This window comes from Callorhinchus milii, unplaced genomic scaffold, assembly GCF_018977255.1.
Source record: "Callorhinchus milii isolate IMCB2004 unplaced genomic scaffold, IMCB_Cmil_1.0 Scaffold2, whole genome shotgun sequence".
NCBI classification, from domain to species: domain Eukaryota; kingdom Metazoa; phylum Chordata; class Chondrichthyes; order Chimaeriformes; family Callorhinchidae; genus Callorhinchus; species Callorhinchus milii.
Genome location: NW_024704743.1, coordinates 123,892,552 through 123,918,765, shown reverse-complemented (window position 1 = coordinate 123,918,765; position 26,214 = coordinate 123,892,552). Strand labels below are relative to the sequence as shown.

At 47.3% G+C, this 26,214-nt stretch overlaps 1 protein-coding gene across 1 annotated transcript in view; it reads left to right on the top strand.

Moving 5' to 3' along the window:
- Window positions 1-26,214, top strand: part of LOC103190004 (arf-GAP with GTPase, ANK repeat and PH domain-containing protein 1) — a gene marked incomplete at its 5' end in the record, with an annotated part of 247,658 nt that overhangs the window by 201,049 nt on the left and 20,395 nt on the right. The window contains 2 exon segments of the mRNA XM_042346895.1: window positions 5,277-5,381; window positions 9,559-9,727. Coding sequence (XP_042202829.1) covers window positions 5,277-5,381; window positions 9,559-9,727 — 274 coding nt within the window.

The window sequence follows — 26,214 nt, the reverse complement described above, 5'->3', positions numbered from 1 at the left end:
GCCTGACTGCAGCGATTTGCCCACAAAATACAGTCAATCCACTTTATAGCATATTCTGTGAAGCACTTTGAGATGTCTCGAAGGTATGATAAGGCGCTATATCGAATGCAAGGATTATTATTATAATGTGGGGGACTTATGCTCACAGTCCAGGCTGACATTGGAAAACGTAGTACTGGGGGGAGCTGTATTGTCAGAAACATCGTCTTTTCTGATGAGACGTTAAACCGAAGTCCCACTGGCTCTTGTTCAGACAGACGTTAAAAATCACAGGATTTTATTGGAAAAGGGAAGTGAAAATCTTCCAGTGTCCACCTGGCCGACAATTTTCCTGATTAATTGTCCGTTCACTTTGTGGTTTTGGACATTGCGGTGTGCAAAATTGATTGTCATATTCGCCAACAAATTCACAGTCACTACACTTGACAGCAGTTCCCTATGAAGCAAGTTGAAGTTCTAGACGTCAGTGGGGGGGATATATTAGTTTGATATAAGCAAGTTTGATATAAATCCATATCAAGTGCAAGGATTACTGTTACCAACGTCAGTTAGGAGTAGACTGTCTCACAACATAGGAAAAGCTAGGTGGTGAAAGAAGACCAAGGTCCATTCAGTTTGCCTTTGACCATCCTGGCAGTCGCTTGCACATATCATGCCCTGAACTACTCGTACACTGTATCCCAAAATATTACTTCCTAAAAGAAATCTATCTCATTTGCATTTGAAAGAATCAACACTTTCTACTTCCACCGTCTCTCCAGGGAGCCTTTTCCACAGATTTACCACAGATTTACCACTTTCGCATAGATTTCAGTCTACATGAAGATGGTGGCGATTTAAAAACAGTACGATAATGTTTTTCTGGGCTCCTGAAAGTGCCCTGATATATAACAACAAAATTACATATGTATAGTGCCTTTCACGTCGGGAGGACGTCCCAAGGTGCTGGAAAGTCAGAGGTTCAAGCCCTAGCTGGGGTTCGGGATCGGGGAGGGTAGAGGGCAGGGGGGAAGCAGGGAGATTGAAAGCACGGTAAAAGGAGGGTCTTGAGATGGGTGTTGAAGGAGGGAAGGGAGGGGGCGAGGCGGAGGGACTGCGGGATGGAATTCCAGAGGGTGGGAGCAGAGTGGCTGAAGCCCGCCGGCCAATAGTGGGGCTGGTGAGGCGGGGAATGTGAAGCAGCTGGAGCCCGCTGAGCGGAGGGAGCAAATGAACAGGATGGTAGGGGGTTAAGAGGTTGCAGAGGTCGGGGATGGCAAGACCTTGAAGGGCTTTAAAGTGTAAAGTGAATTTTTGTATATTTTTGTGGTCAAGACACGGCAGCCAAAACACGGGACACACAGTGTCCCACAGACAGTCGTGGATTGAGTGACCACATTTTTTTTGAGGGATTATTAGCCCCGGAAAAGCGATTCATCAATCGACTAACAACCGGCTTCCTACTTACTGCTAGGTAAACAGAGACAGGTGGAGTAAGGAAACTTGCCTAATATTTTGCCCTGCATGGGAATGAAACCCAGCTCCTCTCGCTTGCAAGACGAGCGCCCTAACCAACGCACTACAGGACTCCAAAACGGAAACTGTGAGCGATTCACAATCAAGCTAATGTTATAGCCAAATGTGCTATACCCCTGCCCCGGCTTCCAGACATATCCTCACCATGTCTCACCTCACAGGTCTGGAACATGCTAACGTCTGATAGTTTTACACTACCATCGCCTCCCAAGAGGGGCTTGTCTGTAGTGTAAATGTGAGGTGGAGTTCTGTAGCTCAGTGGTTAGAGCGCTCGCCTTGCAAGCGAGAGGACCTGGGTTTGATTCCTGAGCTGGGCAAAACTTTAGACAAGTTTCCTTACTCCACACGCCTCAGTTTACCTAGCAGTACATAGGAACCTGGTTGTTAGTTGATTGGCGGAGCGCTTTTCGGTGGCAATAATCCCTTCAAGAAATATCTACACTACTACTAATAATTTGGTCACTCTATCCACGACTGTTTGTGGGACGCTGCTGTACTCAATTGGCTGCCGTGTTTCGCCCACAGTCAATTCATTTTACAATATTGTGTGAAGCGCTTTGAGACGTCTCAATGAAGTGATAAGGCACTGTATCAAATGCAAGTGTTATTATCATTAGTACAACACACTCTGAGGGGCAGAGAGAGAGAGGGGGCAATGCTAACTGGCAGTTCCTTGATCTCGGAGCTCTCTACATGTGATTGGGTCGTTGTGAAGCGATCAGTCTGTAATGGGATGCAGCTTTGATCCCTTGTGCATGGCAGAGACACATAGCCTGGCACTCAGCGCCTGGCTCTGCCTCACTCCTGGGGGAAGCGGACACCCTAATTAAATTAGGGCCAGGATTGGCGGCTTTAATTTGTTCAGATCAATGAGATTAAATGTTTAACAGCTCGGGGCCTGACTCCAGTACGTAGCTGGTATCCCCCATCCCCCCCCCACCTCATGGAGTAATTCTTTCCTATGTGAATTTATGCATGAGGTGGTTTCTGTGCCTGAATCCAGGTTTGTGCAGATTCTTTGCAGCTTCAGTCATAAATCGCTCCGTTCCTGCCTTGAAATAATAATAATGATAATAATCCTTGCAATTGTTATAGCGCTTTTCACGTCTTCGAGACGTCTCAAAGCGCTTCACAGAATATACTGTAAAGTGAATTAACACACAACAGTGGCCCACAAGCAATGGTGGATTGGGTGACCACATGTTTTTGGGAGGGATTATTACCCGCAGAAAACAATCCGCCAATCAATTAACAACTGGGTTCCCACTTACTGCTGGTGAACAGAGATGTGTGGAGTAAGGAAACTCGCCCAACATTTCACCCTGCCTGGGAATCGAGCCCAGGTCCTCTCGCTTGCGAGGCGAGTGCTCTGACCACTGAGCTACAGGAACTTGTACAAGGAGTACACGCTGTAGGAGAAGGACGCTCAATGTAGTTTTGTCCCTCCATGCTCTTGTCACGACACGATAAGGCACTATATCAAATACAAGGATTATTATTATTTTTAACTCTCTTCCCAAATGCCTCCCTCTCGCTCCCTCTCGCTCCTCCTTCAAAACCCGTCTAAAAACCTCTCTCACTAATCGTGTTTTGGTCGCCTCTCCCTCCCTCCAATCTCTTACCCAGCTCAGTATTTCACTCACTCTCCCTTTACTGTACCTTGCCCCGTGCCACTTGCCCTCTCAGTTTAAAGCCAGCCCGTCTTCACCACAGGCTTCTGCACTCCAGTTCTCAGGCCTCTCTCTACCACACAACTTGGCCGCTTTAAACCCATCAATCGCCAATTTGGAAGGTGTTTGTTTTCAAGAGCTGTGGAAATCAGCTTCCAAATGATGTCAGAATTTTAACAATTTCTCCAAATTGTGAACCGTCTGAAAATTTAAGGTAATGTTGTTCACAATTGTGAGGGGTTTAGATCAGGTACTTTGGGACTCAGGAACTAGACGGCATCGGGTTAAGACTATTCCAGTCAACCTGATATGTGCCCTGAATGGGGATGTGGAGCCAGGGCGGCTATCAGGCCTATGTGACTCTTGCATTCTCTTTCTCTCTCTGCTATACAAATGTAATTTTGTTGTTGTTGTTGTGGCTGTCTCTCACTCTCTGTGTCTGTATGTATTTCTGTCTGTCTGTCTGTCTCCCTCATATACTCTTTGTGTGTCTCTCTGGCACTCTGTCTCTCCCTCTAACCCCCTCTCTCCCCCACTTAACCCCTCTCTCTCCCTCTAACCCCCCCCCCTCTCTCTCCTCCCCTCTAACCCCCCCCCTCTCTCTCCTCCCCTCTAACCCCCCCCCTCTCTCTCCTCCCCTCTAACCCTCCCCCCACTCTCTCCAATCTCTCTATCTCCAATCTCTCTCTCTCCCCACCTCTCTTCCTCCCTCTCGCGCTCTCCTCTTCTCCCCTTTCTCTCTCCCCCTTCTCTCTCTCTCTTTACCCCCCATTCCCCCTCTCTCCCAATCAGCCGCGCAGGTCACTATCTGTAGTGGCAGAAGCCGGTGGTTGCTGAGGACTTGGTTGATAAGAGAGGCGCTTGCCTTCCTGACAGACTGCAGTAACGGCTGGTATTATTTCCACTCTCTGCGCTGCGTCCTCCCAACAGCCGGCTCTCCCGCTGCCCTGAGAGGATGTTCACCAGGGAGAGAGGGAGCGGAAGCTGGAATGTTGAAAATGGTCTCGGGCTGGATAAAATCACCGGCCGGGCCGGATGTGGCCCGCGGGCCTTTCTGAAATAGGGAATTTGGCCCGCGGCAACCAAACAGTTAAACCACCCTGGGTTACATAGAGGCTGATTCCCACTGCTCTCTCACCCCCTAACACTCACAGTCTCACACCCTCACTCCCTCACAGTCTCACCCCCTCACACTCACTGTCTCACCCCCTCACACTCACTGTCTCACACCCTCACACTCACTGTCTCACACCCTCACACTGACTGTCTCACACCCTCACACTCACTGTCTCACACCCTCACACTCACTGTCTCACCCCCTAACACTCACTCTCTCACACTCACTCTCTCACCCCCTCACACTCACTGTCTCACCCCCTCGCACTCACTGTCTCACCCCCTAACACTCACTCTCTCACCCCCTAACACTCACTCTCTCACCCCCTCACACTCACTGTCTCACCCCCTAACACTCACTGTCTCGCCCCCTCACACTCACTCTCTCGCCCCCTCACACTCACTCTCTCAACTCCTCACACTCTCTCACCCCCTTACATTCACTCTCTCACCCCCTCACACTCATTCTCTCAACCCTCACACTCACTCTCTTACCCAATCACATTCATAAATAAAAAAAAATATTTGGTCGCCCAATCCACACTGTTCGTGGACACCGCCACACAAAGGTTGAACCACCCTGGGTTAGCTAGAGGTTCATTCCCACTGCTCTCTCACCCCCTCACACTCACTGTCTCACTCCCACACACTCACTCTCTCACCCCCACACACTCACTGCCTCACCCTCTCACACTCACTCTCCCCTCCCATACTCTCCCCCCTCACACTCATTCTCTCATCCCCTCATTCTCACTCTCCCCTCAAACTCTCTCCCCCTCACACTCTCAGCCCCTCACATTTACTCTCTCACCCCCTCACACTCACTCTTTCTCACCCCCTCACACTCACTCTCTCTCCCCCTCTCACTCACTCTCTTTCCCCCTTACAATCGTTTTCTGATCTCCTGACTCCCTGATCCCAAGCCTCTCTTCCTCGCTGTGCTCTGTGCTATAGTAACAGGTGTTCTCTCTGCAGGGCATTCTCCTGAAGCGCAGCGGAAAGTCCCTCAACAAGGAATGGAAGAAGAAATATGTCACACTTTGCGACAACGGAGTCCTGACCTACCACCCCAGTTTACACGTGAGTCTCAATCACCTCCATTTACCCTGACTTCCTGAAGTCTTTCTCAGCCTGGCTTAGCCACTCTCAGTCACTCACAGTCACTCTCAGCCACTCACAGCCACGCTCAATGGCTCACAGTCACTCTCAGACACTCACAGTCACTCTAAGCCACTCACAGCCACTCTTGCCTCTGGAGTTCCTCATGTCGGGGGTTTTAGCTGACCCTGCAGTGCGGTACTTATCGTGGTTGCTATCCTTCACTGCGACATTAAACTAGGTCCAGTCTGTTCAGGTGGTTGTTAAGGATGGAGCGGTTGTGTTTGAGAGACGGCTTCGCATGGCTCCTTCATTAACGTGAAAGTGAAGCGGGAGGAGAGAGGTGAGGGATTTTGGAAGAGTTCCAGCGAGCGGGGTCAAAATGGCTGGAAGCTCACCCACTGGATGAGGTGCACAGTGTGTGTGTGAGCAGGACCGCAGCACATCCCAGACATAGGGTGGGGCACGTGTTTGGTGGGCATTTGAAAGGAAGGAATCATACAAATGGTTGTATGGTTTCACCCTCAAAATACACAGTCAGTATATTACACTTAACAGTATATTTTGTGAAGCGCTTTGAGACGTCTCAACGATGTGATAAGGCACTATGTGAAGCCCAGATGAGGCCATTCAGCCCATTATTTCCTGGGGGTGTTTTACTCCTGTGAGAAGCTTTCCATCCTAATCTCAGTCCCGGTCCCCTCTATTGCTCTTCCACTCTTTGAGTCTAATCCTCTGGCTGGGAGAAGACATTCCAACTTCTCCTCTCACTCCTCTAGACACAATTGTGAACCACACCCTCCTCAACATCCTCGTTCTCAATCCCTCCATAGTCTTGCCCCACCTTAAGTCTATGACCTTCTTAAACCCTTCCAACCCGCCTGCTTCAGGTCCCCACCCTGCCCGCCATGCAATTGGCAATTAGCCCTTCGTGCTTTATGCTCCCACTCTTTGAAACTCCATCCTAGAGTCCCTTCGCCTCGCTCCCTCCCCTGCCTCCCTCAAGGCCCATATCAAGACCTTCCTCTTTGACCGTGCCTTCAGCCACATTCCCACCGCACCCACACCCCTTGATCCCACGCCTCCCAAATCCAACCCTCAGCTCAGGGCAATTACTCGCTTGTCCAACACCTTGGTACATCCTCCTGACGTGAAAGGAGCTGAATAAATGCAAATTGTAGTTGTTTAAAGAAGTTCCACCACTGGAGACGGAGACGGCAGAATAGGTGGTGAGAGGGGTGTGTGCTCGGGTGCCAGGTTGTGAAGAGAAGCCCCTCCATATCTGCTGTGTTTAGCACTCAGCTGGTGTGGGTGAGTGGAGTGCTGTAGGCTAGTGGTTAAAGCAAGCAAGATGATCTGGGTTAATTCTAGACAGGGCAAAATGTTGGACAAGTTTCCTTATTCCACACTCTGCTGTTTATGTAGCAGTGAGTAGGAACTTGGTTGTTAGTCGATCGGCAGATCGCTTTCAGGGTAATAATAATGTCTCNAAAAAAACTGGTCACTCAATCCACGACTGTTTGTGGGACGCTGCTGTGTGCAATTGGCTGCCATGTTTTGCCCACAAAATATACAGTCAATTCACTTTACAGTGTATCCTGTGAAGCGCTTTGAGACGTCTCGAAGACGTGATAAGACTCTATATCAAATGCAAGGTTTATTATTATGATGATGAGCTTCTCATCGCCTGTCACTCACGGCTCTGGCTCCTCATACTGCCCTTTGCCAGAGCCAAGGCAGCAGTGGAGCCAGCATTAGCCCTAATGGCCATTAGTAGTAAAGCTGTGGAAATGTAAATTAATATACAATCAAGCATTATCTTATACATTTCCGGCACGCATGGCAAGCTTTCTAATACTTTTTGAATTACTGGGAGCTGCTGATTTATTATCAGGTTACGGTCACTTGAAGAGCACTTCAGCGAGATTCTTCAGACGAGGAGTGAAACACTGTACTCAGAAGTGCTGCCTGTTAAGTTCTGAGTAAATATAGAAACTAGGCATTAAAGGCCGAGGATTAGTCAACCTTGTGTGGCCGCACTCTCCTTGACTGTCTCTGACTCGCCCTCCTACCACAGGCTGTATTCGGTGCAGTCGAAGAGGTAAGTCTTTAGCTGGGAGTTAAAGATAGAGAAGGCCTGAGTGAGTGGGAAAGGCAGTCTCACTAGTCCTTCATGGTTTCCTTTGTCGCTAAACAGTGAACAGTATCTGTTGTAGAGAATAACAGAGAGGGAGAAAAAAATGTTTTTCATTTTTAGAGCAGCTTGTGATATCAGAGCACTTCATAGAATCTTATAGCTCCGAAGGCGGCCATTCGTGCCTGTGCTGGCTCTTTGAAAGAGCCATCAACTAGTCCGATTCCCCCGCTCTTACTCCATAGCTCATTTTTAACAGGTAATTCTTATCGTCTCAGCCGTGCTTCATTGGTAGCACTCTCATATCCGAGTCAGAAGGTTGTGGGTTCAAGCCCCGTGTCAGGAACTTTGAACTCACAGTCTAGCTGACAGTCCAATACAGTGCTGAAGGAAGGTACTGCCCTTTGGATGACATATTAAACCAAGGTCCCAGCTCCCCGTTTAAATGTTCATTGCTGCCTCATGCTGTTTTGACATAGTGAACAACAAGTTAACTGACATCCCTAGATCTCCTCCAGCTTCCCTCTTGGCAACTTCTATCCTGTCTATCCTCCTTGGGGTAACTGGGGTCTCCTGGGAGCTGAACTGGCTCCAAGGTGATATTGGCAATGGAATGTCGGAATCGAGCCCACCCTCTGTGCTGGTCTCGGTAGTCCAGTTCCTGACCCAGGCGGGTCTGCAGTACACCAGGGCACTGTGGCTGTTTTGATGTGCCCAAATCAGCTGCTTACATTTGCCGGCAAAAAACAGTCACTACACTTGGCAGTAATCTGTGTGTTGCATTTTGAGATGTTAAACGTTATCAAACGAATGGCAAGTTCTCCCTTGGCTGGCGGTTCAGCGGTGTGGAATGTGTTTGATTTGCCTCCCCAGCGCCAACCATGTGGTCCAAGTCTCCACGATCGGCGAGATCGCTGAGCAGTGTAATGGCTGTCAGGCTGCTGTCGGAGTTTCTCTCTCTCTCTTCCAGCGCCTGCTCACGCGCGGTTGATGAGCGGAGACGGAGGCTGGGTCCTTGCCGGCAGAAATTCACACGTTCACCCTTCTGCTAATTCTGATCTGCGGCATCAATTAAATTGTTTGTAGAAACTAATTGAATGTGGCTTAATCACACATCTTAATAGCTTTACACGCTTTGAACTTCCTGTTAATTCGAGTAATAAAATAAAATGACTGAGCTGGCTGTGTAATTAGCAAGAGAAGAAATTACGGCTTTATGGCATGTAATAAAGGCACAGAGTTGGCCCGGGTTTGCGATGGACAGTGACTGGGATCTGCTGATTTGGGCTTTTTCCTCCATCTTTGCCAAGCTTTTCCCTGATTATGGTTGTTTTAAAGGAACAGGTCTTTTCCAAAACATTATAGCTTGGGAGCTTGGCAGCACAAGCCATTGGTGAGGTCCCAGTTGGAGTATTGTGTCCAACTTGGGTGCCCCATTTTAGAGAGTTCTGTAGCTCAGTGGTTAGAGCACTCGCCTCACAAGCGAGAGGACCTGGGTTTGATTCCCAGACAGGGCAAGACCTTTGGCAAGTTTCCTTGTTCCACACACCTTCGATAACCTAGCAGTAAGTAGGAATCCAGTTGATAGTTGATTGGCGGATTGCTTTCCGGGGGTAATAATCCCTTCAAAAATAATGATAATTTGGTCAAATGGGCATAGGAGGCAAGGAGAACGTGGGAGAGGAGGACAGAGTGGGATAATGAAGGGTGGGGGACAAAGATGGGGAATTTGGGGGGAAAACAGCTCGGGTCGGGGGCGGCAGCCAAAACATGTACGCCGAGACTGAAGGCAAAGCGATCAGCGGGACATAGTCAGTTTACAGGCATGGAGACAGCGCTGAGGGGAGAGGTGGGGGAGCCTTTTGTTCAGGCAGTGATGACCACGACTCCCGCGGCGATTCCCGCTCACCTGCCGCCCACAACTAACCTCGCCCCGAGATCTCGGCCTTGTTGCTTCTCGCCCGTCTCAATCCCACCGGTTCCTGCTGACCTTGCTAATCTTTAGCCTCTCTCTCACTCCGTTAGGATTACATGCAGAACGTGCACGGTAAAGAGATCGACCTGCTGAGAACAACAGTCAAGGTCCCGGGCAAGAGGCCCCCGAGAGCCACTGTAGTCAACGCTCCGACTGCCAGCCCCAAAACCAACGGCCTGACCAAGGACAGGAGCAATTTACAGCTCTCTGGCAACCAGGGTAAGTCACCCCTCGCCACACCATGTCAGTGGTAATGCTGTGTCTGGTTACACTTCCTGGTGGAATGTTATCCGTGGCGAAGAAGCTGAAGTGCCGATTGGAGTCGAGGCATTCACTGGGTTCTTGTCAATGGTGCTGTAAAATTGGTCCATTGTACATACTGTTTGCTGGTTTGGTGCTGGTGCACGCAGTCAGGTAATGTGTGCAGCTGCGCTGTGTGCAGTGCAGTGCTGGGGTATGGGCCAAATCAATAGATACTATTGATCGATAGATACCTGACCACTGTATGATATCAGAGGTGTGTCAGTCCTGGTGGATGTGGTGTTAGTGAATGTTAAAATAATAATAATAATACTTGCATTTGATTTATGGAGTCCTGTAGCTCAGTGGTTACAGCACTCGCCTCGCAAGCGACAGGACCTGGGTTTGATTCCCGGCAGGGCGAAACTTTGGGCAAGTTTCCTTACTCCACACACCTCTGTTCACCTGGCAGTAAGTAGGAACTCGGTTGTCAGTCGATTGGTGGATCGCTTTCCCGGGGTAATAATCCCTTACAAAAAATAATAATAATAATTTGGTCACGCAATCCACGACTGTTTGTGGGACACTGCTGTCTGCAATTGGCTGCCGAGTTTCGTCCACAAAACACACAGTCAATTAATTTTACAGTGTATTGTGTGAAGCGCTTTGAGACGTCTAGAAAGACGTGATAAGGCGCTATATCAAATGCAAGGATTATTATTTATTATTATATAGCACCTAGGAAGACAGTGGAAGCAGAGTTATTTCTTTCAGTACAAAATAATATCTTGGGATACAGTATATAGTTTGGGACACGACATGTCAAGCGGCTGTTAGATTGGTGGAAGGTGAACTGGATGGACATTGGCTCTTTCTCTATGTTCTTATGTTAATTGCAGGTAGGGGAGTTCTACTTTCTACTCCGAGCCCTGACTTGGAGCCTCTGTGGTGGCTAGAGGCAGAGCAAGGTGGATTACGAGCTAGTCGTGCAGGGTTGATGGCACAGTGGCATCCCAGTCACATTGTTGCTCGCCCACAAAGGTTAATTAGGCTGGAGAGCGGGAACGAGCTGCGAATGGGGCGTGAGAGAGCGTGGTTTGTATCCGAGCTCACAAACAATTAACCTTCTAAACAAAGCCTCGGTGTGTGGGAGGGGAGTGGGCAATCTGTTATAGCCTCCCTGACGTTCAGAACTCCTCTCCGCCACGCTGCCTCTTCTGCTAGATTACTGGGGAGGCGTTGTTAACTCTTTCTGTGCCAGGCCTATACCAGCACTTCACTGTGGTGTGTAGTCATTAATAATAATAAGCCTTGCATTTGATATAGCGCCTTATATCAAATGACTGTTTGTGGGACACTGCTGTGCGCAATTGGCTGCCATGTTCCACCCACAAAATATACAGTCAATTCTCTTTACAGTATATCCTGTGAAGCGCTTTGAGATGTCTCGAAGATGTGATAAGACTCTATATCAAATGCCAGGATTATTATTATCACATTGTTGAGCGCTTCACAGAATACATTGTAAAGTGAATTGACTTCACTTTACAATGTATTATGTATTTGTGGGCGAAACGCAGCACCAATTGCGCACAGCAATTGTTGCATTCTTCCTCCCATTGACCCTGACCCCTTCCAGCGATGTCCCCGGCGACGACAAAAGTGCCCAACCCCTCACAGGCAGTCAGCACCTAGTCAGAGCCAGGCCAGGCTGTGCGCTCACTAAATGGGACGTTGTTTGCAGTAATCCTTGTGTAACACTGACCTTCAAAGAGCTTCATGGGGAATCGCTGTCAAGTACAGTGACTGTCTGTTTGTAAGCAAATGCAGCAGCTAATTTGCACACAGCAAGATCCCACACACATAGCTCTGAAATAAATGACCAATTAATCTGGGATTGGTGACCAGGGCAGCGGGAGGAACTCCCTCCTCTTTTCACTCAGTAGCTGACTGGAGCTGTGGGTAATGATGGAATGAGGTAGGTACGAAAATAGAGCCCAAGGCAGGGACCTTGAGCTCACAATCTCACTGACACACGCTCCAGTGTACAACTGGGGGTAGCCTTGCTTCTCACAGCTGAAGTCTTTCAACAACAACAATAAATTGCATATATAATAATAATAATAATCCTTGATTTGATATAGCCCCTTAATCACGTGTTCGAGACGTCTCAAAACACTTCACAGAATATAATGTAAAGTGAATTGACTGTATATTTTGTGGGTGATACACAGCAGCCAAATGCACACAACAGTGTCCCACAAACAGTGGTGGAGTGAGTGACTAAATTATTATTATTTCTTTTAAGGGATTTTTACCTCCAGAAAGTGATTTGCCAATTGACCGACAATCGAGTTTCTACTAACTGCTGGTAAACAGAGGCGTGTGGAGTAATTGGGAAAGTGAAGGAAGTTTGTCTGTGTCCTGGCCAGTTCATCGGTCAGTCACCTCATGCATTTTGACTAATCGTTCCCCTCCCCACTTCTCTTCAGCTCCCACCTCAGCTCGGGTGCCGAGCCAGGACTGTTAAGCGCCTTGGGACACCCTCCCAATGTGAAAGGCGCTGTGTAAATGTAAATTTGTGGAGTCCTGTATCTTAGTGGTTAGAGCACTTGCCTCGCAAGTGAGAGTGTCCAGGTTCGGTTCCTGGGCAGAGCGAAACCTTAGGCTAATTTCCTTACTCTGTTTACCGAGCAGTAAGGAGGAACCCAGTCGTTTGGCCATCACGTTTCACCCACAAAATATACAGTTAACTCACTTTACAATATATTCTGTGCGGCGCTTTGAGACGTGTCACCGTCATGATAAGGCGCTGTATCAAATGCGAGGATTATTACTATTTTTATGAATTTGTATTGTTTTGCATGTTTGTGGGACCTTTTAGTGAACAAAATGGCTGCCACGTTTGCCTGGGAATAACTGGTGTGAATCACACTGAGACACTTGGATAGGGAATTGCTAGTTCTTTCTTCAACTTGTGCCTTCCCTTCCTGCCTGGTCCACAGTCAGCCTGTGCCAGGAATTAGCTACAGGGCTCCGGGTCAGTCAGAAGGCATTGCTTAAGATGAAGGCAGGCGCGGGCGGGGGCTGGTGTGGTGTGGTGCGTGCCCAGCGGGGCGGCTGAGTGCAGGGAAACGGCCGACCTGTTGCGGATCAGCTTGACTCAGAAGCCGGTTGTTGTTCAGCAGAGGCCGGCGATCTGTTAGACAGGGACCCGTGACTGTGTGCGGTACAGAGGCCACGAATTACAAGGAGAGGGAGATGGGAACGCATTAGCGGTAACGCCTCATTATCCCAGTGTGTGTGTAATGGCGGCAGCACTACAGGGGCCCTGTGTGTGTGTCGCGCCTCATGAATCCCCGGCAACAAAATTCTGTGGCCGGCTGATGGCAATTTGGATGTGGGGTGGGGGGGGGAGGGGGAGAACGCGTCCTTAACTGTAATTCCAGATTCAGAGGGAACTAAACGGGCAAGGATCGCTTTTCCGGGGGTAATAATTCCTTCCTCCAAAAAAAACCAATGACAATTTGGTCACTCAGTCCACGCCTGTGTGTGGGACACTGCTGTGCGCCATTGGCTGCCGTGTTTGTTCACAAAATATACAGTCAATTCACTTTACAGTGTATCCTGTGAAGCGCTTTGAGACGTCTCGAAGACGTGATCAGGAGCTGTGTCAAACACCAGCATTATTATTATTGTTATTATTAAGTGTGAGAGAGTGTCACAGACCAGGCACCAGGGTTACAGCAAGGAGTCAACAAGGAGGAGGGGGATCTGGGATGTTATTATTTAATATTAAGAATAATCCACACATTTGATCCTCCACTTCTCGGGGAAATGCTGTACTGTATAGTGACTGTGTATTTGTTACACAGAGTAATTTATGCAGCACAGAAACAGACTACTTGTGTTTACACTCCACACGGGTCTCCTACTCCCCTCTACTCTCTTCTTCCCCATTTATGCACGTAACGGCCTTTTTACAGTTAGAAGGTGCCCACCCGCTCCCCCTCAGCACTGCACTGGAGGGTTAGCCTGGCCTGTGAGCTTAAAGTCTCTGACGTGGAGCTCGAATCCACAAGCTTCTGACCTCCGGCGGAGGAGAGCGTGTGAGTGACTGAGCCGGGCTGGATTCCATGATACTCTAATACTGTATTAATTTGCCTGGAGCAGTGACCGACCGCTACTGCCCTCCTGTGGAAGGAATCTGATAACAGTAATAATATAATTATTAATAATAATAATCCTTGTGTTTGAAGTAGCGGCTTATCACATCGTTGAGACGTCTCAAAGTGCTTCAATGTAGGGAAACCTGCGTAAGGTTTTGTCCCGCACGGGAATCAAATCCAGGTCCTCTCGCTGGTGAGGGAGTGCTTTGGGACGTCCTCCCGACGTAAAAGGCACTCTATAAGTGTAATTTTGTTGTTGTTGTTGTCTAACCACTATGGGACTCCACAGTACAGTAATAGCCTTGTGTTTGATCCAGCACTGAGTTTCCTAACTCCACACACTTCTGTTTACCAGCAGTAAGAGGAACCCAGTTGTTAGTCAATTGGTGGATCGCTTTTCTGGGGGTAATAATCCCTTCAAAAAAAAATTAAAATAATAATTTGGTCACTCAATCCACGACTGTTTGTGGGACACTGCTGTGTGCAATTGGCTGCCGCGTTTCACCTACAATCAATTCACTTTACAATGTATTCTGTGAAGCGCTTTGAGACGTCTCAATGACACGATAAGGCACTGTATCAAAAGCAAGGATTATTATTATTCAAAATGCTCTGTGAAAAGGCTCTCTCTCTCTCTTTGACCTTTGGTCAGCACCTCAACCTGCCCTCCTCTCCTCCCATCTCAGCGATTCCCAGCATTGTGAAGCACTGTGATCCTTCCGTCCTAAGTGAAAGGTGCTGTGTATGAGCAGTGAGATTAGTGTACAGTTTGAAGTTGGAGACTCTGAAATGAAATCAGGTTTAAATGATTTTGCTGATAAATAGACTGGATGAATAATTTCTGAATAGCGTAATTTTTCATTGATTACCCTGTGCGTTTGAAACCTTTCACGCCGGCACGGTTCTGTGAAATAGCTTTCAAAAACGCCAGCCTTTTAACGTCAAAATTATACCACTGTTGATTTTCAATTTGTTTTTTAATGCTGTGGTATTGAGTCACTCTGGCAAGCCGTCAATATTTTCTTTGGTCCATTACATTAAAAAGATCGGTTCCCTTCTCGTTTCGCTCTCTGTGTGTTCCTCCTCTTCTTTCTCTCTTTTTTGTGTCTCTTTCTATCTTCCTCTCCCTTCCCCTCTTTATAATACTTTCTCTATCTCCTTCTCGTTTCACTTTCTCTTTCTGTCCCCTCACCCTTCCTACATTTATCTCTCTCCTATTGTTTCTCGTTATCTCACTTTTTTTCTCTGCCTCATCCTCTCACTTTTTCTCTCCCACTCTTTCCCCCTTCATCTCCTTATTCCTCTTAACTCTAGCTATCTCTTTCTCTCCCTGCTTTCTCTTCTCTTTCACTTCCTCTCTTTTTCTTTATCCCTGCTTCTTTAGTTGTCTATATCTCCTTCTCCGACTCTTTCTTCCTCTTTCTCTCTCTCTCTCTTCCTCTTTTCTCTCTTCCTCTCTCGCTCCTTCTCTCTCCTCCCTTCTCCTTTTCTTGTTTTCTTTCTTGCTCTTTCTCTCTCTTTCTCTCTTTCTCTAATTCTCTCTCTCTCTTCCTCTGTGTGTGTGTGTATCTCTCTGTGCCTTTGTCTCTCGCTGTATTCTCCCATAAAATACACAGTCACTACAGTAAAAAAATCATTTAAGTGCTTTGAGATGTTTGATGTGATGAGGCACTATCTCAATTGCAATGATTATTCTTCTCTCTGTTTATCTCTGTATCTCTCCCTCCCCACTGTCCTTTATCTTTCTCTGTATCTGTGTGTGTGTATGTGTACCTTGCTCTGTATCTGTGTGTGTGTTTCTCTTTCTCTCTCTCTCTTTGTGTCCCTGTACCTCACTATGTATTTATGTCTGTGTGCGTTTCTCTCTTACTCCGTATCACTATCTCTTTGTCTCTTTATATCTGACTCTTTATCTCTCCCTTCTTCTCCCCTATCTCTCATTTTGTGTGTGTGTGTGTGTCTGTGTCTCAGTATTTCTCTGTATCCCTCTCTCTCTCGTGCACGCGCTCCCCCTGTCTCATTGCTCTTTTCCAAGAGTCCCCTGGTGAGAAATGAAAGATTAATTTAGTCGGGTCTAACAGGCTAATTACCGATACTAATTAGAGCTAATTACTGGAAAGACACTGTTATTACTTTCTATGATCGGCGAGAATTGGGTTTAATAACATTAACACGGTCGCGGCTCGCCTCTGCTTCAGGAGAAAGAAAAGTTGAATGGCAGACGTTAAATATCGGACACCCAGTGATTTACCTCTTTGTTTAGTTAACATGAATAATAATATTAATCCTTTCATTTGATATAGCGCCTTATCACGTTCTTCAAGACCTTCCAAAATGCTGAATTAATTGTATATTTTGTGGGCGAAACGCAGCAGCCAATTGCACACAGCAGTGCCCCATAAACAGTCAGGATTGAGTGACCAAATTATTATTATTAATATTTTTTTGAAGGGATTATTACTTCCAAAAAAGCGATCCACTAATCGACTAACAACCGGGTTCCTATTTGCTGCTGGGTAAATAGAGCCATGTGGAGTAAGGAAACTAGCCCAAGGTTTCGTCCTGTCCGGGAATCGAACCTGGGTCCTCTCGTTGTACTGTGTGTAGCAGTGAGTTGGGGTGAAGGGGGGGCAAGCACCCTGAACTGGGCTGTTAGTCGGTTGGGGGGGGGGGCTGCGAGCACCCTGAGCTGGACTGCGGGGGGGGAGGTTTGGGGGGGGTGAGCACCCTGAGCGTGGGTGTGGAGGGGGATGGGGTAACTCACCATCTGTACTCTCCGATCACACTTCTAAATCAAAAGTGATTGCTTGAAGTGGCTGCTAATTTTTCAAGGGCTCTGCAGAAAAAAGGGCATCTTTGAGCCTGCGATTAGAATATCTGAGGATGAGAACTCGGAGATACTTTAATTTCCAGCCAGATAATGGGAAATCAGGTGAGCTTTCTGTCGGAATATTTTAAGCTGATTTTCGCCAACCGATTGACTTAATTACCATAATGAGAGGGAGTGGAGACAGCGCCGGCTCTTACACGTGGAGTGAAGGAGCCCTGGCTGTGGTATAGCTGCTCCTCTCGCCCAGCTCCAACCACACAAAGAGGCCATTCGGCCTATCATGTCTGAGCCTGCTCTCTGACAGAGCTCTCTGATCAGTCCCACTCCTCTGCCCTTCCTATCTCTCCCTCTCTCTCTCCCCCAACCCCAAACACTTTTATATTTTTTCTTTTTCAAATACGTCCTTTTATTCCTTTTTGTGGTCCCATATTGGAGTCCTGCAGCTTAGTGGTTAGCACGCTCGCACAGAAAGGACCTTGGTTTAACATCTCACAAGACATCCTCCCGATGTGAAAGGCACGTGGAGTCTTGTAGCTCAGTGATTGGAGGACTCACCTTGCAAGTGAGAGGACCCAGGTTTGATTCCTGGGCAGGGCGAAATCTTAGGCAAGTTTCCTTACTCCACACGCCTCCGTTTACTTAGCAGTGAGTAGGAACCCGGTTGTTAGTCGATTGGTGGATAGCTCTCTGGGCTCCAATAATNAAAAAAATTGGTCATTCAATCCACGACTGTATGTGGGACACTGCTGTGCGCAATTGGTTGCCATGTTTTGAAACAAAATATAAAGTCAATTCACTTTACAGGATATTCTGTGAAGCGCTTTGAGACGTCTCAACGATGTGATAAGGTGCTATATCAAATGCAAGGATTAATATTGTTGTAAATAGCGATCACAGTGTTGGTCAGACACTCCACATCTGAGTGTAAAACAAATATTCCTAACCTCCTTTTATTTTGATGATCTTATCAAATGCAAGGATTATTATTATTAAATCGATGCCTCCTAGTTAACAACTGATCGACCAGTGTGTTAGAGGTTGCTTATTTCTGTGAGGGGGACAGACACTGAAAGCAGCCATAGAGGGAGGAAGACTGATTTAAGTTAAGTTACAATGAAAGCCGGCACTGTGCTTCGGTAACTAGTCAATGTCACAGCTTAATTGAAAAATATTGTGTCCTGTAGGAGACAGCGCCACGGGCTAATTTTACATTAATGGGAAGAAAGACAGTGCGGCAACATTAACCCATCAATGCCTGGTCAGGTCACCAGAGGCATTTGACAAGGCTCTTTGGCCCATCTGATCGCCTTCCAGAATCCACACCAACCACTACTCCCATCACAGATACGAGCTGTTTCTCTCACCCTCCTACCCTCACCCTCCTTGCCCTCCACCCCTCTTGAGACGACCTCTTGACCTGAAAGATGCTATACAAATGTAATTGTTGTTCCATTTCAGTCCACTATCCCAGCCTCAACCACTCTCCCTGACCCTAACCCTAAACCTGTTCCAGCTCATATTACCCTTCAAATGTTTCCCAGTGTCTAATCTGAAAATGCCCCTCACCCCTGATCCTGTGTTGGTGTCTTACTTTATCTGAAGGTATTGTGGCTTCACTTTCTCAAACTGATTCAATATTTTTTGCAAACAAAATATATAGTCCATTCACAGGAGCTAGAAGCGGGACGATGGAGTCCTGTAGTGCAGTGGTCAGAGCAATCACCTCGCAAGCGAGAGAACGTGGGTTCGATTCCTGGTAGGGAGAAACGTCGGGCAAGTTTCCTTATTCCACACGCCTCTGCTTACCGAGCAGTAAGCAGGAACCTGCTTGTTAGTCGATTGGCGGATTGTTTTCCGGGGGTAATAATCCCTCCAAAAAAGAATAATAATTTGGTCACTCAATCCAGGACTGCTTGTGTGACACTGCTGTGCACAAATGGCTGCCATGTTTCATCCACAAAATGTACAGTAAATTCACTTCACAGTATATTCTGTTAAGCGGTTTGAGAAGTCTTGAAGACATGATAAGGTGCTGTATCAAACGCAACATACCCAACATTTTGCCCTGCCTGAAATCGAACCCAAGTCTCTCGCTTGCGAGGCAAGTTCTCTAATCACTAAGCCATAGGTCTCCACTGTACAGGCAGACTGCACCTCGATTTTAACATCTCAAAGTCCCAGACGTTAGGCTCGAACTCACAACCTTCTGACGGTCTCAGCCCATAAAACCGTTGTCTTGAAGATAACGGAATTACCTACCTTTAATTCAGCCTCAATTTAGAATCCGCCTTTTTTTTAAGAAAGTGCAGATAAACAGCTTCCGGTTAAGGGTTGAATTTAAGACACTTTCACAGTCTGAGCTATTTGAGATGCTAAACCGAGGCCCCACCTGTGCCCTGTTCCCAGCACCTTGGGACATCCTCCTGACGTGAAAGGTGCTCTATAAATGTAATTTTGTTGTTGTTGTCCAGTTGATTGTTAAAGATCCTGCAGCGCTGTTGGAAAAGAGGAGGGAGTTTCTCTCTCTCCCGGTGTCCTGGCCGACAGCTGTTTGCGGTGTGCAAATTGGCTATGTTTCACCCACAAAATACACAGTCACTACATTTTTATAGTATATCTTGTGAAGCACATTGGGACATCCTCCTGATGTGAAAGGCGGTATATCAAATGCAAGGATGGTGATTAGTATTATCTGAAATTTTAAGGCGATGATCTCAAGACTGAGACTATGAGCAATTTCGGGCGCAGGTTCTGAATTTGGAGTCATTTGAGCTCTGAATAGGAATGATGTTTTGAGGGGACCCATCGCAATGTTTTATTTTATAAACCAAAATCTCCAGAGTCAAGACATTAACTTCAAAAAAAGGTCGATAAGTGAGTCAAATGGTTGTGGGCAAATGTGCAATTGAGTTAACTGGAATTGGCGTTGCTGGCAGGGTTAAGCTGCGACTATTCCTCGACAAGAGGAGAGATGACAGGCAGGGACTGCAGCAAGATAATTGCTGTCCTGAGTGTATCTTGTTAATTAAGGTCTAATTAGAGAGCGAGTCAGCGATATCACTTACACGTGTTGCTGTTAGCGCTAACACGAAGACGATGATATTTGGTTTATACTGACTAAGCGCGGGTGCACTGGGAGACAGGATGGGAAGGAGCCCAAGCAGAACTGATAGGAACATGCAAGCTATCATTAAAATCTCTGCTTTTATTACTCGCTCGCATATGATTACCATCTGAAGAGCCATCACCCTGAAGGAATAGAGAGCGAGAGGCTTTGACTGTAACCCTTTGTGCCCCACACAGCAGCACAACCAGGGAGAAAAGGTTTGAAGTGAATGTTTCCCACTTGGGTCCGCAGTTGGTGTTGAATTCCTCCCTTGCTCTCTGCTCCCATCATTTCTGACTTGTTTCCAACCATCAGGACGGCTCCATGACATTCAGCCATGTCTGTAATGGAGCCCTCCCTGTTTAACCCTTTCTATACCACTTACAATATATTACTCCTTACATTCGGTACAGGACAATGCATCAGGACAAAATAATGATAATTTGGTCGCTCAATCCACAACTGTTTGTGGGGACGCTGCTGTGTGCAATTGGCTGCCGCGTTTCGCCCACAAAATATACAGTCAATTCACTTTACAGTATATTCTGTGAAATGCTTTGAGACGTGTTGATAAGTGATAAGGCGCTGTATCAAATGCAAGGATTATTTTTATTTATTATATTTACATAGCACCTGTCATATCAGGAGGACGTCAAAGCGCTTCACAGGATATACTGTTAAATGTAGTGACGGTGTGTTTTGTAGGTGAACACAGCAGACAATTTTTGCACAGACAACGTCACAACAACAACAACAAAGGGAATGTCAAATTTTATCTGGGGGATTGTCCAGCAGCGTTGCGGGATCCTTTAACATTCAATATCTGACCAGGGCACAGATGGGGAGTGAGGTTTAAAGTCTCTTGCAGACGACTCTTGTGTAAAAGTAGTGTCTGTGCAGCCTGAACCTATTCCCCGCCCATTATCTCCTCTGCTGTAAAATTCTACGATCCACAGTAAGTCACAGTTGTAATCAAATCCATCATTGCACTTGTGTTAACCCTGAGAAGAACAGGGCAGAGAGATTAATATTTAATTTTTTTTACAATCTATTTCCTTTCCTGATTGGTAGTAAAGTCACTGAACACGCCCTGGAGAAATCCCAGTGACACAGCCACAGAGACCAGCATTTAAAGCCCCCACCGCAGGAGGCCATTCAACTCATCACGGCTGTGCCAACTCTCCAAAGCCTCTCTCGCTTTCCCGCTCCCTTTCCCTTTCTCCCTCACCCCCCGCATCTGCCCTGGTGAGGATGAAGAGGTGCCTGTCTCTCTGGCCGTGGAGTTCTTGTCCAAACACCACCCAGTCCCCTTCACACTAACCTCACCCTCAGACCCAAACACTTCTGTGGCCTTTGTTTTTGATTAGCCAGTTGTATGATGCACATGGAAACTGTGCGTCATGGGTGTGTGCAGTGGGGTAACTGCTGGATTCTAACCAGCTAAAACCATTGAGAGCTTACCATGGTTTGTCCAGCTTAGGACCACCCTCCCCGTTAGGGCTTTGGCTGTGGGGTTACCAGGAGCTGAGGGGGAGGATTCCCGGCCCCCAGTGACTGGTCGGCCCTTTAGGTCCTGCTGATGGGCCGGGCCGGGCTGTGCTATCATCAGCAGTGAGTGCCCTGGGATACTGTGGACCAGGAGCTGGACTCGTCAGAGAGGGTGGACTCGATTCCGTTGCCCAACACGTCACCTTTCAACCAGGACTACCCCGGCCTTACACCCCCCCTTAGCCTTAGCCCAGGTCTGTCTCTGACAGACACACATACCACACGCACATCCACAACACATACAGTCTCTTTCTCTATTGCCGTCTTTCTCTCTGCCCCTCTTGCTTCTCTCTCTCTCGCTCTCATTAACTCTTTTTCCGCTTTCTCTCTCTCTCTCCCCCCCCCCCCCCCCCAGTCTCTCTTCTCGCCCTTGTTGTGTGTGGCTGGGATATCTTCCCTCAGCTCAGCAAAATAAAACAATCTTTTTTTACTCCCGCGAATCCACTTGTGAGAGATTGCAATCTGAATGCGTGCTCGACACATTCATCAACCTTTATTTCTCTTTCTGTGCGTGGCAGTAAAAAAGCACTTAAATGCACATCAACAGCGTAACAGTCATTTCTGGGCATGTTTCGTCCCCTTGTAGTTGTCATTAGTGTTGGTCTCCCCCCCCAACCCCCCCCCTGCGTTCTCCCATGGGCTTTCACTGTTTAAAGAGTGCTTTTTATGATCATTACTGGAGTCTGACTGCGCAGGCTACGATTTGCAGATGAGAAGGGGCTCATTTATAACTGTGAAAAACTATCAATTTCACAAAGGCTGATGCCAGGACTTCATCATCGAAGCCATCAGCGCCCCACTGAAAGGGAATTAATCAGATTGTTAGCACTGCCGGAGGTGATGGCAGGAGCGGGCACCCTCACAGGACAGTAATGATGTCACCCCCACATTAATACATCACAGCCCTTCCTCTGACAGCCGTGAGGACACAGGCTGAGTGGCCACTAAACAGCGCGGCACTGCGTCAAACCTTAGCGGGCAGCTCTCTCCTGCACTCTCACGTGCTCGCACACTCTCGCTCCCAGTCGCTCTCTCTCACGCTCTCTTTTTCACCCTCGCTCCCGAGTCTCATTTTGTCTCTCCCCCACACTCCCACACTGTCTCTTGCTCTTCCACTAACCATCTTCCCCACACTCTCCCTCACTCGCTTCCCCCTTCCGCTCACTCTCACCTTTTTTGCCTACAAATACACAGTCCCCACAGTTGCCAGCAATTCCTTGGAAGTGTTTTGCAACGTTTCAATATTAAAGTCCTGTATCTTCGTGGTTAAAGCACTCGCCTTTGCAAATGTGAGGACCCGGGTTTGATTCCTGGGCAGCGCAAAACATTGGGCAAGTTTCCTTACACTGCTCGCCTCTGTTCACCTTGCAGTAAGTAGGAACCCGGTTATAAGTCGATTGGCGGATCGCTTTTTTGGGGGTAATAATCCCTTTTGAAAAAAGTGTGGTCACGACTGTTTGTGGGACGCTGCTGTGTGTAATTTGCTGCTGTGTTTCACCCACAAAGTATATAGTCACTACACTTTACAGTATATTCTGTGAAGCGCTTTGAGACACCTCGAAGACGTGATAAGGCTCTATATCAAATGCAAGGATTATTATTATTATAGTATAAAGTATAAAAAGGGAAAGGTCATTGTCATGGGGTCTGCTCTCTCCCCCTCACCCCGAGGGGGGGCAGTGAATACCCCCAGACCCCAGCGAGGGGGTTCGGGTTCTCACCTCCATCCCGCAGCCTGCTGATGTGCTAATTGACCTGACATTGTATTTATCTGCATTTATAAAACCTCTTTGCTCAAAATCAGCATTAAGTTAAGATTTTAAGAGGTGCTTTTTTTTCCGCGGTGCTAAATTGAATGTCAGCATTTGATTTTTGCTTCTGGTCTGTAATGAAATTTGACATTTAGTGTTCAGTGCTGCATTCCGAGCTTAGGAGCTTGATTAGGGAGCTGTAATTGAGAGTAATTAGAGATGTCTGCCATTCCGGCTAATTCCGCTATTAATTGTAACAGATGATGTGATTGAAGAGAAGTGTTGAGTCGCGTTGCCAAGGGGCCTGAAGTGACTGAGAACTGAGAGATCCCTCCCTGATATCACAGGCACGTTTAGTTTAGTGAGAGCCCGTCTCGAGGTTAGAGTGTCTCTCCTCCACCCCCCACCCCCCACCCCACCGGACTCGTTTACTGGTATCTTTGCTCTTTCTCCCCCCTCCCCCCACACGCACTTTACGAAGTCTAATTCAGGGTCCTGTAGCGTAGGGTTAGCGCTCGCCTCGCAAGCGAGAGGACTCCTCCGTTTACCAGTTGTTAATCGATTGGCGGATCGCTATTCGGGAGTAATAATCACTCCAAAAAATAATAATAATTTGGTCACCAATCCACGCCTGTGTGTGGGGACACTGCTGTGCGCAATTGGCTGCTGCGTTTTGCCGACAAAATATACAGTCACTGCACTTTATAGTATATTCTACGAAGCACTTTCAGACATCTCAATGACGTGATATGGTGCTATATCAAATGCAAAGGTTATTGTTACAATTATTATTTTGTTCTCAGACGCTCTCTCACACACACTCTCTCCTCACTCTGCACTGTACCTGTATCAATTGTTTCTAATTCACACAACCAATTAGAGGCCCTGAGCTCCGTCCCTCAGATGAGACGTTAAACCTCACTCCCCGTCTGTGCTCTGTTCAGGCGGACGTTAAAGATCCCGCGACGCTGTCGGGAAAAGAGAAGGGAGTTTCTCTCTCTCTCTCTGTATCCTGCCGACAATTCCCCAGATACAATCACTCGCTCATTTTTTACTGTTCTGGGTCATTCCTATCAGCAAAGTGTTTGCCCATAAAAGTGACTAAATGAAGCTGAGAGGGGTTAAGGCGTGACTTGGCCATGAAGGGGTAAATAGTAATTGATTATACCTACTGGTGGCTCAGCAGTCAGGAGAGGCACAAATTTAAAATACTCACAAACAGGAATTAAGTGTAGTTCTGTATCTTAGTTGTTAGAGGACTCGGAGCATTCCTGGGCAGAACAAAATCTTAGGCAAGTTTCCTGACTCCACACTCCTCTGTTTACCAGCAGTAGGTAGGAACCCACTTGTTAGTCAATTGGCGAATTGCTTTCCGGTGGTAATAATGCCCTCAAAAATAATAAGTTGGTCACTCAATGCCCGCCTGTTTGTGGGACACTGCTGTGCACAATTGGCTGGTGTGTTTTGCCCACAAAATTTACAGTCAATTCGCTTTACAGTATATTCCGTGTAGCGTTTTGAGACGTCTCAATGATGTGATAAAGCGCTATATCAAATGCAGGATTATTATTATAAAAACTACACAGAGAGTGGTGTGGATGTGGTATTCTTTGCTGTAAACTAGAGTTTGTAAATTCCTTTAAAAGAGAATTAGATTCTTGAAAAAGAGCAATATAATAATAACAATAATTCTTGTATTTGGGTCAGCGCTCTATCACATTGTCGAGACGTCTCAAAGCGCTTCACAGAATATATTGTAAAGTGTAGTGACTGTGTATTTTTGTGGGTGAAATGCGGCAGCCTATTGCGCACAGCAGTGTCCCACAAACAGTCGTGGATTGATTGACCAANTTTTTTGGAGGGATAATCACCCCCAGAAAGGGACTCGAACCTAGGTCCTCTCGCAAGGCGAGTCCTCTAACCACTACACTGCAGGACTATTGAAGGGCGTGGGGCGGGAGGGGAAAATGGGGTTAGCCGGTGCGGAGAGTGGGGAGGTGATCACCAGGGTGACTTACTGATTCAGCACACTGTGAACCTGTGCTGAACACTGTGCTAGTCTAAGGCTGGTATAGCACAAAGCTGTTACCAGCTGCTCTCTGAACAGATCCCTTGGGACAAATCACTGCTAAATACACGTGCTTGAGATGAAGAAACCTGGAAAGACTTAACACAGGAAAGTCTACAGCGCAGCCTGTTCCCATGGTGAGCAGGTGCTGGTCCCCCCGTCCCCAGCCCCTGTGCTGGGCCCCGGCCACGCTGTACATCAATGAGGAAATCCACACACGTAACTGGCATTGTAGCTCAGTGGTTAGAGCACTCGCCTCGCAAGCGAGAGGACCTGGGGTTAATTCCCTGGCAGGGCAAGTTTCCTTACTCCACACGCCTCTGTTTAACTAGCACTAAGGAGGAACCCAGTTGTCAATTGGTGGATTGCTTTCCGGGGTTAATAACTCCCTCCACCCCAAAATAATTGGCTATCGCGTTTCGCCCACAAAATCCCATCATTGTATTTTATAATATATTCTGTGAAGCGATTTGAGATGTGCTCACGATGTGATAAGTTGCTGTATCGAATGCGGGGATCATTATTATAATTTTTATTTGAAATTTTGCCCCTGGTGCAGGTCTAGAACCCGGAACCCTTGGCCCTCAGGCCAGCACGGTGCAGGCTGGTAATGAGGGAGCCATTAAGTGACCAGGTTCAGGGCTTGGTGCGAGGAGCTCAGTCACTGATTTCTTTTCTAACTTGTACAAGTGAGGACGGGATTGTTAGCGGCTGGGCTGATAACCGCATCCATTATCATCTGATTACATTAGTTTCCCTGTTACTTCTGTGCACCCGCCTGTACACAGCAAAGTAATGGGAAACTGGGAAAACAATTTAAGCATCAATCAAGGCAGCCAGAGGAGAAGTGATTCTCGGAGATCATTTATTTCAGCGAGCGAGACAGCGTTAATCTACTGACAGAAACTCACACAACAACATCACTGACATGGCTGCAGCAATGTGGCGTTTCCACTCTTCTATTCTATTTAAGAACACGTGTAAGCAGCTGACA